Genomic DNA, 14,057 nt, shown 5'->3' with positions numbered 1-14,057 from the left:
CTCCAGTACCGTGGCTTTTGGTGCAGCGCTGCACTGCTTGGGGAGGGTGTCCATCAATGCTCACAGACCAGTCCAGGGCACAAGATCTGGAATCCCCAGGGGTACTCCTGGCTCCAGAGCTTGGCTTGGGAGCCTCATGTGTGAGCCAAGCGGGCTGGTCTCAGTCCATCACAATGCCAAGACCCTTCTCCCTTCCCCCAAGGAGGGAGCAGCATGATGCTGCTAGGTTACTCCAGTTTAGGAGTGGTCAGGGCTGACAGCTTGCTGAAACCAGGGCCCCCCAGGCCCTGGGAAAATCCCCGGGATCCTTTTGTCAGCCCAGCTGCAACACCCCAGCCCTAATGAACCACTAGTCTCAGCCCAGGCACAACAGCCATCATCTGCCTGACAGCAGGGAGCTGGCACAACAGACACTTGCTGCAGATGCGCAGCAGCACGAGCAGCTAATGATACCAGGCCAACAGGGAGGGAGCAGGTGATGATCAGCAGCTAAACCATGGGGGGCCTTTGGGTTGCTCCTGGGCACCAGCTTTGTTACCTCATTAGCAGCTGGGCACAGGGAGCCACACTGGCTCCCTGAACACAGTGGCAATCCCAGCACCTCAGAGCCACAGTGCTGAGGCTTTGGGGGGGCAGAGTGGCTAAGGCTGGCAGGGACCTCAAGATCATCCAAGCCCAGCCCCTTGCTCAGGCAGGGGCAGCTACAGCAGGTTGCACAGGACTGTGGCCAGTCAGATTCTGACTGTCTCCATAGATGGGGACTCTCTGACCAGCCTGTGCCAGGGTTTGACCACCCCCACAGTAGAAGATGGACAGCCCTTTGCTGGACCCTCTCAGGAAGTCCATGTCTTATACTGGGGAGCCCAGCACTGGACCTAGCACTGCAGCTGTGCCTGACCAGTGCTGAGCAGAGAGGAAGGATCATCTCCCTCCAGCTGCTAGTGATGCTCCTCCTAATGCAGCCCAGAAGGCTGGTGGCCTTCCTTGCCATGAGGGAACATTGCTGGCTTGTAGTAGACTTGTTGCCCACCAGGATCCCCAAGGCCTTCTCTGGGAAGTTGCTTTCCACCCAGTTAGTCACCAGTGTGTGCTGATATGTAGGGTTATTCCTCCTCAAGTGTAGGACTTGGCATTTCCTTTTGCTGAACTGGCCCTAGCCCCATCCCTGCATGCTCAGGATGCATGATCTAGTCCTCCTAGATCAATGCAGATAACCTGCCACCTCTAATTCCTGCTCATTGGGATGGACCACTTGACCTTAGAGGAGCTGGTCCTTGGTCCTCTTGGATACCTCTTCTCTCCAGGACATGGGATTCTCCCAAGCAGATCCCTGAAAAGTCCAGTGACTGGTCTCCTGAAATCCAGGGCTGTGGTCCAGCTTTTGTCTTTTCTTCTTCTCTCAGGATCCTGAGCTTCCCCTGGCCAGCCCTTCCTTGTCTGTGAGGTCCAGCAGAGCACCTCTCCTCAATCACCTGCATCAGCAAGGTGTTACAACATGCTCCAGAAACCTCCTGGGCTGCTTGTGCCCTGCTGGGCTGTTCCTCCAGCAGATATTGGGGCATTCCAGCTCCCCATAAGGACCAGGGACTTGGGGCTTCTTCCAGAAGCCTGAAGAAGGCAGGCTGCATCCTGATCAGGCTGCGTGTAGCAAATGCCCGCACAGCTGCCTGATAATCCTGACCCATCAGCCTTCAGCTGTCACATCAGCCATCATCCTAAAGAGGCTGCAGCCCTGTAAGTGCTCACATCCCACTAGTTCCTCCTGTGTGCCCCCCATCCTGCCTGCAGTAGTATCCCCTGCACATGCCCGCTTCCCAGCAAGGCCATGAGAGCTTGCGCACAATGCTGTCCTGCAGGCACTGCCCTACCTGTGCCCCTATGCTGAAATGACCCCACTTCAACCCCATTTTGTTGATAACAGAGTCCCTGCTATTCACACCGCCTGAGCCCTTTGCTTGCCCACCCCATTCCCACCTGAGCGAGGATTGATCCCACCCTGCCATTCCCAGTTTAAAGCTCTCCTTACCAGGTCAGCAGGCCAGCTGGCAGAGGTCACCGGAAGATAATTGGAGAGTATTTTGTGTACCTTGACAGCAATGAGGGCGCTGAATCTATGCCATAACTGCAAGCTTTTGGGTGGAGCAGGAGCCATCCTTCTGCTGACAAGAGTCACCAGGACACCCTTCACCATCAAGGGCATTTGCACTTTCAATCCTGGCAGGCACACACTCTGCCACCACAGTTAAAGGTTTGGGCTCTTGCAGCTGTAGCGCCTCAGAGGTGATCCAGCTGATCTCTCTCATGCCCTCTCTGATGCCACGCAGCCTGCTGACCTCCTCCAGCAGCTCCTCCACTTGGCAATACAGCTTCAAGACATACAAAACCACACACCTCTTGCAGGCTGCCAGCCAGGTGCACCAGCCGCAGCAAGAGGCCCCAAGCACCCTCTGCAGCTCAGGGCTAGCCAGGCTGTGTCCTCCAGCACTGCAGGAAGAGTTGCCCCGATGGCTGTCGGGGTTCTGCAACCTCAGTGTGCCAAGGATGTGTGTGCTGCTCTGAAAAGAAGTGCTAGTACTTTTTTTAAAAAAAAAAACAACAAACAAACAAACAAACCCACAAAACTCCCCCCAAAACCCCACCTTTCTGCACAAACTGCTGTCTCTATCAACTGCACTACAGGACCTGTGTGCTGACCCAGCTCTTATATAGGCTTCTCCCTTACACTGGCTAAGGGATGTTAGCCCCTCCCTAACCTGGGCTCAGCTGGAACAGGGGCTTCAAGCACTCCTTCCTTAGGGGCAGCTGGTAGAGCTTGTCAGAAGCAGCTGAAGCTTACTAGAAACTTGCCAGAAGTCAAGGTCTCCTGTGGCTTTCCTTCCCTTATCCTTATCTTTTCCTTATCCTCTTCCTCATCCTCCCCAGGCAGAAGCAGGCACCCCGTGTTCCTCAGCAGTCCCCCAATGATCCCAGACAAAGTGTCCAGAAGACCAAGAGCATCTCAAAGAAAGCAGAGCCCAGAAACTGCTAAGTGCTATGTCTGTGGCTGCCTCTGTTAGCTGTGCTCCCCCACATCGTGATAGGGACTAGAGGATGCTCCCAGCCCCCATCTACCTCCCCTGGCCTCATGTCAGGGAAAGTAATTTTTCTCCTCCCAGAATAGGCAGTACTGGCCATCGATCTGCTCTGCCGCATTGTTTGCCCCTGGGCGGTTCTGCTTACAGAAAAGGCCATCGTCAACCCAAACAGATGCTTCCGCTGTAACCCAATCCGGTGGGTGAGGCTGGGAAGAGGAGCCTGCAAGACGGCTAGCAGAGCCCATCTGCACCCCAAGAAGGAACAAGGCTTCACCCCTGGTCCCAGCACCTCTATGGGTCCCTATGGGTTTGGGTGGCCCTTGGCACTGCTGGACTGTGCATCCCCCCCCAGCGCCACACAGCCAGGCAGGTTGCAGTGATGTGTCCTTGGTCCCAGGTCCCTGCATGGTCCCCAGTCCCAGGGTGGGGAGCTGTGGCCAGCCCCCTTTGGGGGTGGTGCTGGCTCTCCATAGGGGCACACAGCCTGGCCCCGTGGCTGCTGCCAGCCTGCCCCAGCTCCCACAGGGTTTGTTCATCCCAGATGGGCATGGCCATAGTCCTGGGGGCTCCATGCAGCACGACTTAGGGGAGCAGCAGGGGAGCCGTGTCAGCGGAGAGGTGGCTGTCTGGCCGCGTAAGGAGGGTTCCCGGCTGGTGGGCGCCTGCAAAGTCCTGCTGGCATGGCCAGGAGCAGAGCCCAGCCCAGCTGCCACCCCAAGGCCGGGCAGAGCAGCCGTCCCCAGCGCGCTCCGGCAGCGGGGCTCATTAAGGAGTTCGGCCCCTGGCCAAAAGCCCCCTACTTGGCCGGACCCCGCAAGGACCTATTTTGGGCAGGAATGAGGAAGCTCATCATTCCCCTGCTAAAAATAAAGACCTTTCTCACAGGCGGGTCACCGCGTTCACACTGGAGCGCGGGGCTGGCACGGGGGCAGGAAGGAAGGGCCCCCCCCCAACCCCGTCCCGGCAGCGTGGGGTCAGCGCCCCCCGCACCCCTCAGCCCCCACCGCCGGGCCAGGGCCCCCGCCTGGCCCCGGGCGAGCCCGCTGCCGTCGGGGTGGCCCTCGCGGGAGCGGGAGCCTCGCGGCCAGCAAGGCGTCAGTCCCCGCCGTCGCCCCGCAGGGAGCCAGGGCACCTGGTGGGGCTCCCCTGACCCCGCTCCCCCCGAGGCTTTGGGGGTGGTGGTGGTGCGCGGTGGAATGTCGTAGCCGGTGCCTCCATCTAGTGGCTCCCGCTGGCCAAGCTGCGGCGGGTGGCGGCTCGGGTCCGTCCCCTCCCGTCCCCCCGCCCGCCGCCGGCACCCCTCGCTGCACCCGCGGGCCCCAGGACCCAGGCAGCCCTGCCCGCCGGGAGCAGCCTCCCCAGCTGGGTGCCAGCACCCAGACCCCACCGCCCTCCCCAACGGGGTGCCGGCACCCCGGCGAGGCTGGTGCGACCCCGCCGGCAGCCCACGGGCCGGCAGGACCCGGTTCGCAGGCACGGGCGCACACGCAGCGGGCACACGCGTGGCTGAGGAGCCCTTTATTGAGGTGAAGGAAGAAGGGAAGGTGCTGGGGCGGCCGGAGGGCAGGGAGCCGGGGTGACTGCTAGCCCTGGGGCATGCCAGGACCGCGGTGGGCCCCTTGCCGTGCCAGCGGCCGGCAGCCTGGGCTCGCTCTGTGCAGAGAGAAGCTGGCAGCACGGGCCGGGGTACCGTGCCCGTGCGGCAGGGCTACACTGTGTGCCGAGGCGGCTATGGTGAGTAACATACGTCAACCAGGTTACTACAGCTCCCCAGCGTGGGCATCTTGTCCCGGGGCTGGGTGCCTGAGATAATACTTAGCTCTTATACAGTGCTGCTGAAGGGATGCTCCCCGCCACCCCCAGGGCGGCAGAGAGGCTGTGTTCCTGCCCTGTGCTGGGTGGCAGCAGTGGAGTGGGGTGGGGGTCCTGGTGTCCTGGCTCCCACGCAGCCGGTCCCTGGCACCACCCTCCCCAGGGCACTGGTGGCTGGGAAGGGTCATGCGCCCTAGCCCCGGCTGCAGCCGAGGTCAGGCTCAGGCGAAGACGGCAGAGTTTTGCCAGTAGGAGTAGACGAGGAAGCCGGTGAAGGTGCTGTCCGTTTTGACGCTGGCGTAGAAGCCGATGTAGTCCCCGACGCCCACCTGTACCCACACCTCGTCCTCGGGCTCTAGGCGGACCAGGGCACCCCCCGAGAGCGAGGTGGGCTTGGGCCAGTTCCCATAGTACTGGAAGAAGGAGGCGATGGACTGGCCATTCTTCATGATGTCAAACTGGAGGCTGGCACGGTAGACAGTAGCATGGACGGCAAAGTAGTAGAGGCCAGGCACCTCGCAGGTGAACTTGCCCGTGGTGGGGTCATAGTGGCCCTGCTCATTGATGAGCACCACGTCGAAGCGGATGGGCTGGTCAACCAGTGGTGGGCTGCGTGACTCGGACCGCTTGGCGCTGAAGGCTGAACGGGGGGCCACCGCACACTCGCCCTGTGCCCCCTTCTCACCATGCATGCCATCCATGCCGGGGCTGCCCACCTCCCCGCGGGGACCAGGTGCTCCTGGGGCAGGTGGGGGGGGGACAGGGTTACCGCTAAGTCACCACCAGCATCATGGCTCCCTGCCATCCGAGCTCCCACAGCCACCCTGCCCAGCCACAATCCCACCAGGGTTATAAGGCTCCCACAGGATGGGAATGGTGAATACCTGCTGTGGCCAGTGCTCTGCCTGGGGAAGCAGCGCAAGTGGGGAGGGCTAGGTGCATGTAATAAGTGGGCACAGCAGCAACAGAGAGTTGGAGGAACCCCCACAGGCTGGGAGAAAGTCCAGCCCAGAAACCAGGGTAGGGCTGATGCAGCTGTATTCTGGGCACAGCTTGGCGGACCCTCCTAAAGCGGGAAATAGAAGGTAGGGACAGTGGTGAGGGTGGGGAGAAAGGCAGCTTTGTCAGTGACAGAGCACAGGGTCACCACAGGCAGGACCGGAGGGGCAGTGGTGGCATGAAAGGGTCATTTCTGCAGGATTCGCTCTTGGTTTGGCAACGGGGGACTGTGTCTGTATCCAGAACTCACCCCCTGGCATGAGGGCATTCCACACAGGCAGGGCAGAGCAGGTCCCCCACCCCAGCTGGGATGTCTCCTTTCTTACCAGGAGGGCCCATCTCGCCCTTCTCCCCCGGCATCCCCATCGTCCCATCCCGGCCGTCTCGTCCGTCTCTGCCTGGCAGACCCTGGCCCCCGTGCAGGCCTGGAGTTCCCGGGATGCCCGGCTGCCCTGAGCACAGCCCAGGAATCTTGTTGTCTTCAATCTGCAAGGAGCTGGCAACGAGCCCGAGGAGGAAGAGGAGGAAGAGCTGCTTCATCTTGTCTGCTGTAGAGGGGCTGGAAGTGGGCAGAGAGGAGTGGGCAGAGAGGAGTAATGGCTCTGGGGACCTCAGTGAAGAGGGAACAGGCTTGCAGTGCCTGGCAGGGAGAGGGTGGCAGGAGGTCGCCAGGGGACTTTTTCTCCCTTCTTTCCCCCTTGCCTTTTCAGCTGCTCCCCATGGCAAGGCCTAACTGGTGGCCGCACCTGCTGCAACATCCCCATCACCGGCTGTGCCACCATATTGTCCTGCAGCCCACCGGCATGATCCGCCATGGGACGGCTTGTGGGGGGGCCGGAGCCAGGAAGCTGGGGAAGGAGCTACATCATGTGTGGGAGGCAGTAGCCCTGTGCAAGCAGTTGGGGCTGTTTGGGATGGGAGCTGCCACACTGGTGGTGTGCCTGGCTACGGGTGTGCATGGGGATGCCAGCAGGGGAATGTTGGGGTGTCAGCTGGAGGGCAGCGGGGGAGCTGTGAGGTGTGCGTGGGGTGGGGTTGTTGCATCCCGGTGGCGTGTGGCAGGGCAGCAGCTCAGGGAGCGCAGGGCTGCATTGTGGCCCAGCCCTTGGCAGCACCCTGGCTGCCGGCAGCTCTGCTCTACACCCGGCTGGCTCCCTGAGACACAGCTGTCTGGGCCGGCAGCATCCCCAGCTGCGTCCTGGACCACCCCAGTGCTGGGGACCACCCTGCTGCCTGGGCTGCCCACAGCCTTTCCTACTCCAGCGCAGCGAGAACGGAGCCCTGCGGCCAGCTCTGGCCCCCTCCCTATGGCCTTGCCCCGGGAAAGCTGCTCTCTTCCCCCTCCTGGAAGTAACGGCTGCAACAAAGAGGAAAAGGAGGAGAAAAGTGTCTCTCCCCCGCCCAGGCGCTGGAGCCAGGACCCCAGCGAGTCCCAGCTCCCCCCGATGCAGGGTGGACGGAGCTGGGTAGCCCCACTCACTGTGATCTCGCGGCTCCTGCCCCAGTGCCTCGGTGCTCTCTGGCGTTGAAGGTCTGTGGCTCTTCCTGACCGCTTCGCTCTGACGAAGGCCCTAGGAAAGGCAGCCTCTCCACCCCCCCCCCTCCTCCTCATGTCTCTCCTCCCAAACTCCAAAGGAAATCAAGGGCCTTGGGAGCCAAAAGCTACAAGGCAAGGGGAAAAAGAAAAATAATCCCATGGTGTCAGAAGTGCTGTAAGGAGGGGGAAGGGAGAGTGAGACAAACAGCCTGGCAAAGAGAGAGGAGTCATGAGCTTCAAACCGCCTTGGCTGAACACGTCTGGGCACCCAGGCAGCAGGACAGGGGAAGGGAAACAAGAGAAAACAGGCAGCAGAGTGAAAGTGGAACAAAAGAAAGGCCAAGGGAGGGAAACCTAGCAAAGGCAGGCAGGGTTGGAACGAGAGACGGAGCTCTCGGGGTCATGCAGGTCCCCTGACTGGCAGCCTCGGGGCTGTCCCTGGAACAGGGCTGAGGCAGTGGGGATGGCAGGGTGCACACAGGCTAGCAGTGCCAGCCTGGGAGCACCCGCAGGGAGCTGCAGGAGTCAGCCAGGGGGTGCCAGCATAGGGCCCCGAGGCAGTGTGTGGGACTGAGCAGGCGGGGATATGCCAGGCAGCAGCAGGCAGGTGGAAGTGCAGGCAGAGCAGTACTGTGGCCATGCCAGGAAGCAGGGCTAGCCCTGGGGGACCACGGGGCACGCGGCAAAGCTGGGACCATGCCAGGCTTTCGAAGGCGCTCCCAGCTTGCCTTTAACTCGTTCCAGCACCGAGTGCGTCCAAGGGACATCAGCAGCAGCTGAGTGGTGGGGCGGTCCATGGCTGGAGGAAGTCCCGTGCCCGGCAGCCAGCTTGCAGCAGCTGGGACATGCAGAGGGCGAAGGAGCCATGCGGGCTCAAGAGCCCTGGGCAGGAGCGGCTGTGTGGGAATGGCGGTGCAGTGCTGGCTGCAAGGGCAGAGTGGTGCTGACCTGAGTGGGTCCTGCTCCTAGTAACCCCATCCAGGCAGGGGACTTCCCCACACACTCAGGGCAGGAGAGGGCAGCACGGAGCATGCTGGCACTGCTGGCTTTCTCCTCCCTGTGCAATGTCACCACAGTGGCATGGGTGACATTGGAGGCTAAGCCTTCCTGCCCCAGCCACCCAGGACCAGGCTGGGCACTAGCCAGGAGCCACCTGGCTCCACTCTCCCAAGGTGTGAAGGGATTGTTGGTTTTGGCCAGCTGGGAGCTAGTTTGTGGCCATGGGATGTTGCCAGGCCTGTGGTCATCAGGGTGGCCTGAAGCCAGCACGGCCAGCTGAGCCAGCAGGGCCACAGCCTTTGCTGGGACAAGATCCCTCCCTGCACCACGCAGCTGCCAGCCTGACCCCCTCTGAGACCCATCCATCTCTCTGGGGCCCTGCAAGCCCCCCAGCCCATTGAGGGCACAGCTATCAGCCTGTTCCCCCCTGCAGCCAGACAATCTCCCCTGTGCTCCTCCATTCCTGCTCACATCCCCCACCCCAGCCCTGGCTTTCCCCCCTTGGCCCATGCCTCAGTTTCCCCTAGGATCTAGCAGGACCCACACACAGACCTTCACCAAATAAGCCACCTGCTCCTCATGCTGTTTATGCTGCTGGCTTTGGGGCTGTGGACATGGGCAGCCTTGGGCTCTTCTGTCTGCAGCCTGGCTCACCTCAGCCCAGCCTTGCTCCATTTAGGGAGCATTAACCCTTCCCCTGCTAGGAACCTGTCTGAGAGCTGCTGGAAAAAGGCCGCTCACAGCCTGGAGATGCTGAAAGAGAGAAGTGGCTTGGGAACAACGCACATCTCTGGCCAAAATGCCTGGGGTTGGCTGAGGATGGGGAGGCAGTAGCCAACCCTCTTGCCACCGCCCTGCTGCTTGGCAGGGGGACTTTGCGTGGTGTCCCCAGCACAGCTCCAACCTGTGGGCACAGGCCCTCCAGCACAAGCCTTTCCCTGTAGCATGGCTGGGAAGGGGCACCTGCTCTCTAAGGACTTGGTCCTGTGGGCAAGCCCATGGCATCCGAGCACTGACCTGTGTGCTGAGCAGAGGGGCTGACCCCAGGGCAGGTGAGGAGCTGGGGTGCTGCTGATGGGGGCTACCAAGGCAGCTGAGTATTTGCAACAGGAGGAGGATGGGCGGGGGGGTGGCTCTGGGCAGGCTTCTTCAGCCCCTGCTCTTCTTCTCTTGCTGAGTCAGGGCTGGAAGCACTCTACAGGGTCATTGGAGTCGGGCAGGATGTTGCAGTTGATGGGCCAGAGAATGCCAAGGAGGCCGAGGGACTTCTGGCACCGCAGCTCGGCAGCCAGGCACACGGCCCGGCAGGGCTGCAGGACACCCCCATCTGGGGTGCACTTGGGCACAAAGAGGCTGCAGATGAGGAGGCGGAGGTGCTGGTAGCAGGCGAGTTCCATCAGCGTCTGTGGGAGAGTGATAGTGAGCATAGCACAGTGTGATGTGGTGTGGGCAGACCCATATGCTGCCCCTGGGCAGCTCACCTGGTAGTCCTTCAGGACTTCGGCGGCTCCCTCCTGGTCTGGGATGGCCAGCCAGATGTTGGGGAAGGAGGTTGCATTGTAGCCCAGCCCCAGGCACATCTCCACTTCCACGGGCTCACAGACAGACCCTGCCGTAGGGTGAGACGCTTTACTTCTTAAGCAGCAGTGATAACTGCCAGGTATGCCTCAGGTAAATGGGACAGCTGCCAGTGTGTAACCTGGGTGAGGTGGACTCAGGGGGGCTGAGTGCTGAGTGGAGCACCTGGGGGTGGCACTCACCGAAGGCTGGGTAGGAGACTTCTGTGCAGTTCAGCTCATCGGTGCCGTCGGGGCAGTCGTGCCAGCCATCACACACAGACTCCAGTACCTGGCACTCACCATTTCCGCAGGAGAACTCTGTGGGGCTGCAGGTCTCTGTAAGATGAGAGGGGCCAGCACGGCAGGGCATGAGCTCTGGCATGGGCACAGGCAGAGAGCAGGCTGGCCGTGGCCTGGGTCATGCCAATGGCAGCTGGCCTCCCTGCTAGGAGTCAGCCTGTTCCCATGCTAACCACCCCGTCTCAGCTCCTCTTGGTCACTGGCCAGGGGACATCCAGGTGAGTGATTCAGAGTACCACCACCTGGCAGCCATGGCTGATAGGTGACCATTGCTGGTCCAGCTTAGAGGGATCCCAAATTCCCTGGGTTTTTGGGGGTGGCCCTCAGGTGATGGATCATGCCTGTATGCAGGTGAGCCCTTCCAGGCCACATCCCCATGGCTAGGATCAGTAGGGTTATAGGGTAATTCAGGTGAGGAGAGACCCCAGGAGCCTGTAGCCCAACCTCCTCCTCCAAGCAGGGTCATCTATGGGGTGAGAGCAGTATTTTCCAGGGCTTTATCCAGTCTGGCCTTGAAAATCCCCAAGGACAGTGACTGCACAGCCTCTCTGGGCAGCCTGCACCCCTGCTTGGCTACCTACTCTCTGTGGCATTGTGGGCTTGGTAGGTGGCGAAGAACCCATCGTCTGCTACTCCCTCATCTGCCACAAAGAGGACGGTCATGACATGCCGTGAGGAGGTCAGGGTGGGTGGCAGCTGGTGGCCGCAGAACCTGCCAGGGTCGTGTGGCAAGGGATGAGGTCAGGGTGGGCAGTGGAGCCAACCAGCACCTCCCCAAACCCTGTCCTCCAGTAGCTCCTCCTCACCAGCCTGCCCCATGCCTCAGTTTCTCCAGCTGAGCCAAGGGAACCCCAGGCTGGTGCAGCAGGGCCAGAGATATTAGGGGTGTTCCTGTACCTGCCCATGAGGCTGGCAGTCCCTGTGCCTGCACTGTCATGCACCTCTACGAAGTCGAAGCTGCAGTCCTCATGCGACTCCAAGCTGAAGTTGTGGAAGCGCAGGTCGATGACATGGCCCACAGGCACTGAGATCTGCCAGAGGCACAGCTGCAGGGCAGGGGGCAACCAGTGACACCTGTGAAGCCTGGTAGGACACCCCCACTTCTCCCTGGTGGGAGGCTGCCTTCCTCCGTGCCCACCCTCACCCTCCTCCCACCTCCATTCTACTGGCATCCCTTCTCTCACCTGCTGGTGCGGGTATGGCTGGGGATGGCTTGGGGTGGAAAAGTACCCCTCCAAGGCAGTCAGCAGCCCCCCACACTCTGGAAGGACACAGACACATGCAGCTTTACCCCCTGCTCCTCTCCCTTCACCCCATCCCCCCAATTCCTTGCCCCTGCCTCTCACTGCTCATTTCTGTGCCCTGTGGCCGGGTGCCATGGGGGCTGCAGGCTGCAGGCGGGGGGCTGGCCCACCTTTGTGTTTCATACTGCAGTTGGCCTCATCGCTCTTGTCTATGCAGTCGTGGAAGCCATCACAGATGAAGCCCGGGTGGAGGCAGAGTCCCTGGTCACACAAGTGCTCATCCCAGGCGCAGCTCTCTGCAGCACAGGCAGAGATAGCCAGGCTGGTGGTGGCATCCCACTGGGCACCCTCCCCTGCCCCAGTACCCTGGGCATTAAGGAAAAGTCCCCGGTGCTACCCACTGCCTGCCTGCAGCAAGGAGTCTTGGCAGTGCCTGGGGGCAGGGGTACTCACTCTCGCTGGGGGCTACAGCACGGTATCGGGCACTGAAGCCTGGGGCACCCACACTACTGTCAGAGATGAAGGTGACGCGCAGGTGGTTGGAGTTGGTGTTGAAGGTTGGGGGGACCACATTGCCACAAAACCTGGGGCACAACAAGGGGTGACACTGCTTGCCCTGGAGATGCTGCCCCCTCACCACTGCACTGCCATGCTCCCTGGGTGCAAGAGGCCCTACCTGATCGGGCCCCCCTGAGCTGGGGCAGGATCCGTGCCGCTGGCCCCCCGCTCCTCATAGAGCTCCACACGGTCAAAGAGGCAGGAGGCAGTGCCCTCCACGCTGAACATCTCCATCTTCAGCTGGATGACGAGGCTGGGGCCCACCTCGATGTGCCAGATGCAGAGTGCGTTGGGTGGGTAGGGGCCGGGGTAGTTGGGAGAGCTGAAGGAGCCCTCAGGGCCACGCAGGGTCCCACCGCAGGCTGCATGGGGCAACAGCGTGGGCATGAGCTAGTGCTACAGGGCACTGCCATCCTGGCACATTGCCCCACATGGGACTTACGTGGTGATGGTGTGCTGGATGTGGGCAGCCAGCTCTGGGTTGGGGTGGCAGCTGTTGTGGGGGCCAGGGGGTCCCTTCGGATGGGTGCTGCAGTGGTGATGGCGGTGCCACGGGCAGGCAGGGCTGCAGCTGGGGCGCGGGGTGGCTGTGGGGATGTCAGTTCTGTGGCCAGGGAAGAGCAGGGACAGCTTAGCCCCAGCAGGGAGAAACGGCTGCAGCCGTGGGGGAAGGGGTTTAGGAAGCCCACCCAGCCCCATGTCCTGTGTTCCCACTCTACCCCACATAAGTGCAGGTCCCAGGAGATCCCACACAGCTCTCATAGGGCCCAGTGACCTCGCCACATCCCAGGGAAGTGGAGATCCCCTTTGTTCCTGTGCGTGGGGGCACTCTCTCCCCACAATGGGCAGGCCCTGGGAGGTCCTGTATAGGATGGATGCCCTCTCTGTGCCCCTCTACCCCTCTGAGCCGGCTTTCTGTCCCCCGCCATACGGTCACAGCCCGTCCCCAAGACCTCTCTGCTCAGGCACTCACCGTGGATCATGATGCCTAGCAGGAGGGCGATGAGGAAGAGGAGGACTGTGCTCATCAGAGCCACACAGAGCCAAGTAAACTTGCAGTCATTGCGATACCGCCAGCCTGCCTGGCCCCAGAGCTGCTGGCCTACAGGAGGGTGAGGAAAGTGGGCAGAGCTGGGGTGCTGCTAGCCATAGCCCCACCCTGCCACCTCCCTGCACAGCTGGCTGAGCCCCAGCTGGGCATGTCCCGACCTCTTGTCCCCTGGGTGCTAGCGGGTCCTCTAAGTGATCCCAGAGCCCTGTGGGGAGCTTGTCCCACCACCCCACTCCAGACCCGCAGCAGCTCCTGACAGCCCCATGGACAGGGGTGTGTGCACAAACCCCCAGGCTGGTACCGAGGCCATCCCGGGGCGATGCAGGGCTGGTCCCATCCTCGTCTGGCAGGCGCTCGGTGCTTGGCACTGCCCGGGGCTCCTCGCCATCGAAGACGGGGTTGCAGAACTCAGTCTGCAGGAGAACAAGTGCAGATGGCAATATGGAGAGCATGCTGCAGGGCCCGTGGGTGGCTAGGTGGGGACCCCTAGGCAGCATCCCCACCCCCAGCCCTACCTTGCTGTGGTCCAGAGCCTCGGGGCAAAGCGTGATTTCGGTGAAGTCTTTCATTGCAGCAGATGATTCCCAGTGCAGCCTGACTAAAAGCCTCCCCAGCACACTCTGCCCCCCAGCACAGCTGCCTGCCCCACCACCCACTCCTCCCCAGCTGCCCCCATTAGCCCCGGGGCAGCATGGGAACCCCCTCTCCACTTACTGGGGCAGCGGTGGTGGCAGCGCCAGCTGTACCTACACGTGCCACCCCAGTGCCAGACCCTCCGGAGCCCCAGGGGCCATGCCCACCATGCTGCAAGTGCAGGGAGCCCCTGGAAGCTGGCAGCCCCAGTCCCCTCTGCAGGCCCCTTCCCCCTCCCCCGTTAATCCAGCTCAGCTGAGGATGCCGAGGTCAGGCTCTGGCACAGAGAAC

At 61.7% G+C, this 14,057-nt stretch overlaps 3 protein-coding genes across 3 annotated transcripts in view; 1 reads left to right on the top strand and 2 right to left on the bottom strand.

Annotated features, from left to right (window-relative positions):
* CBL (Cbl proto-oncogene) overlaps positions 1-14,057 on the top strand; it is a 569,152-nt gene that overhangs the window by 88,198 nt on the left and 466,897 nt on the right. The window lies entirely within an intron of this gene.
* On the bottom strand, positions 4,570-7,738 carry C1QTNF5 (C1q and TNF related 5). The gene is made up of 3 exons (XM_064470861.1): positions 7,366-7,738; positions 6,212-6,444; positions 4,570-5,625 (listed from the first exon to the last, which is right to left on the bottom strand). Exons 2-3 carry the CDS (start codon positions 6,423-6,425, stop codon positions 5,108-5,110), a joined length of 732 nt encoding a protein of 243 aa, XP_064326931.1. The 5' UTR covers positions 6,426-6,444; positions 7,366-7,738; the 3' UTR covers positions 4,570-5,107.
* On the bottom strand, positions 8,923-13,944 carry MFRP (membrane frizzled-related protein). Its single transcript, XM_064470863.1, has 13 exons — positions 13,649-13,944; positions 13,435-13,546; positions 13,056-13,184; positions 12,525-12,686; positions 12,201-12,444; positions 11,978-12,108; positions 11,695-11,820; positions 11,465-11,541; positions 11,178-11,326; positions 10,862-10,992; positions 10,182-10,316; positions 9,903-10,030; positions 8,923-9,824 (listed from the first exon to the last, which is right to left on the bottom strand). Exons 1-13 carry the CDS (start codon positions 13,700-13,702, stop codon positions 9,600-9,602), a joined length of 1,803 nt encoding a protein of 600 aa, XP_064326933.1. The 5' UTR covers positions 13,703-13,944; the 3' UTR covers positions 8,923-9,599.

The sequence above is a fragment of the Phalacrocorax carbo genome, chromosome 21 (genome assembly GCF_963921805.1).
Source record: "Phalacrocorax carbo chromosome 21, bPhaCar2.1, whole genome shotgun sequence".
Classification (NCBI taxonomy): Eukaryota; Metazoa; Chordata; class Aves; order Suliformes; family Phalacrocoracidae; genus Phalacrocorax; species Phalacrocorax carbo.
This window is presented reverse-complemented; position numbering and strand designations above follow the sequence as displayed.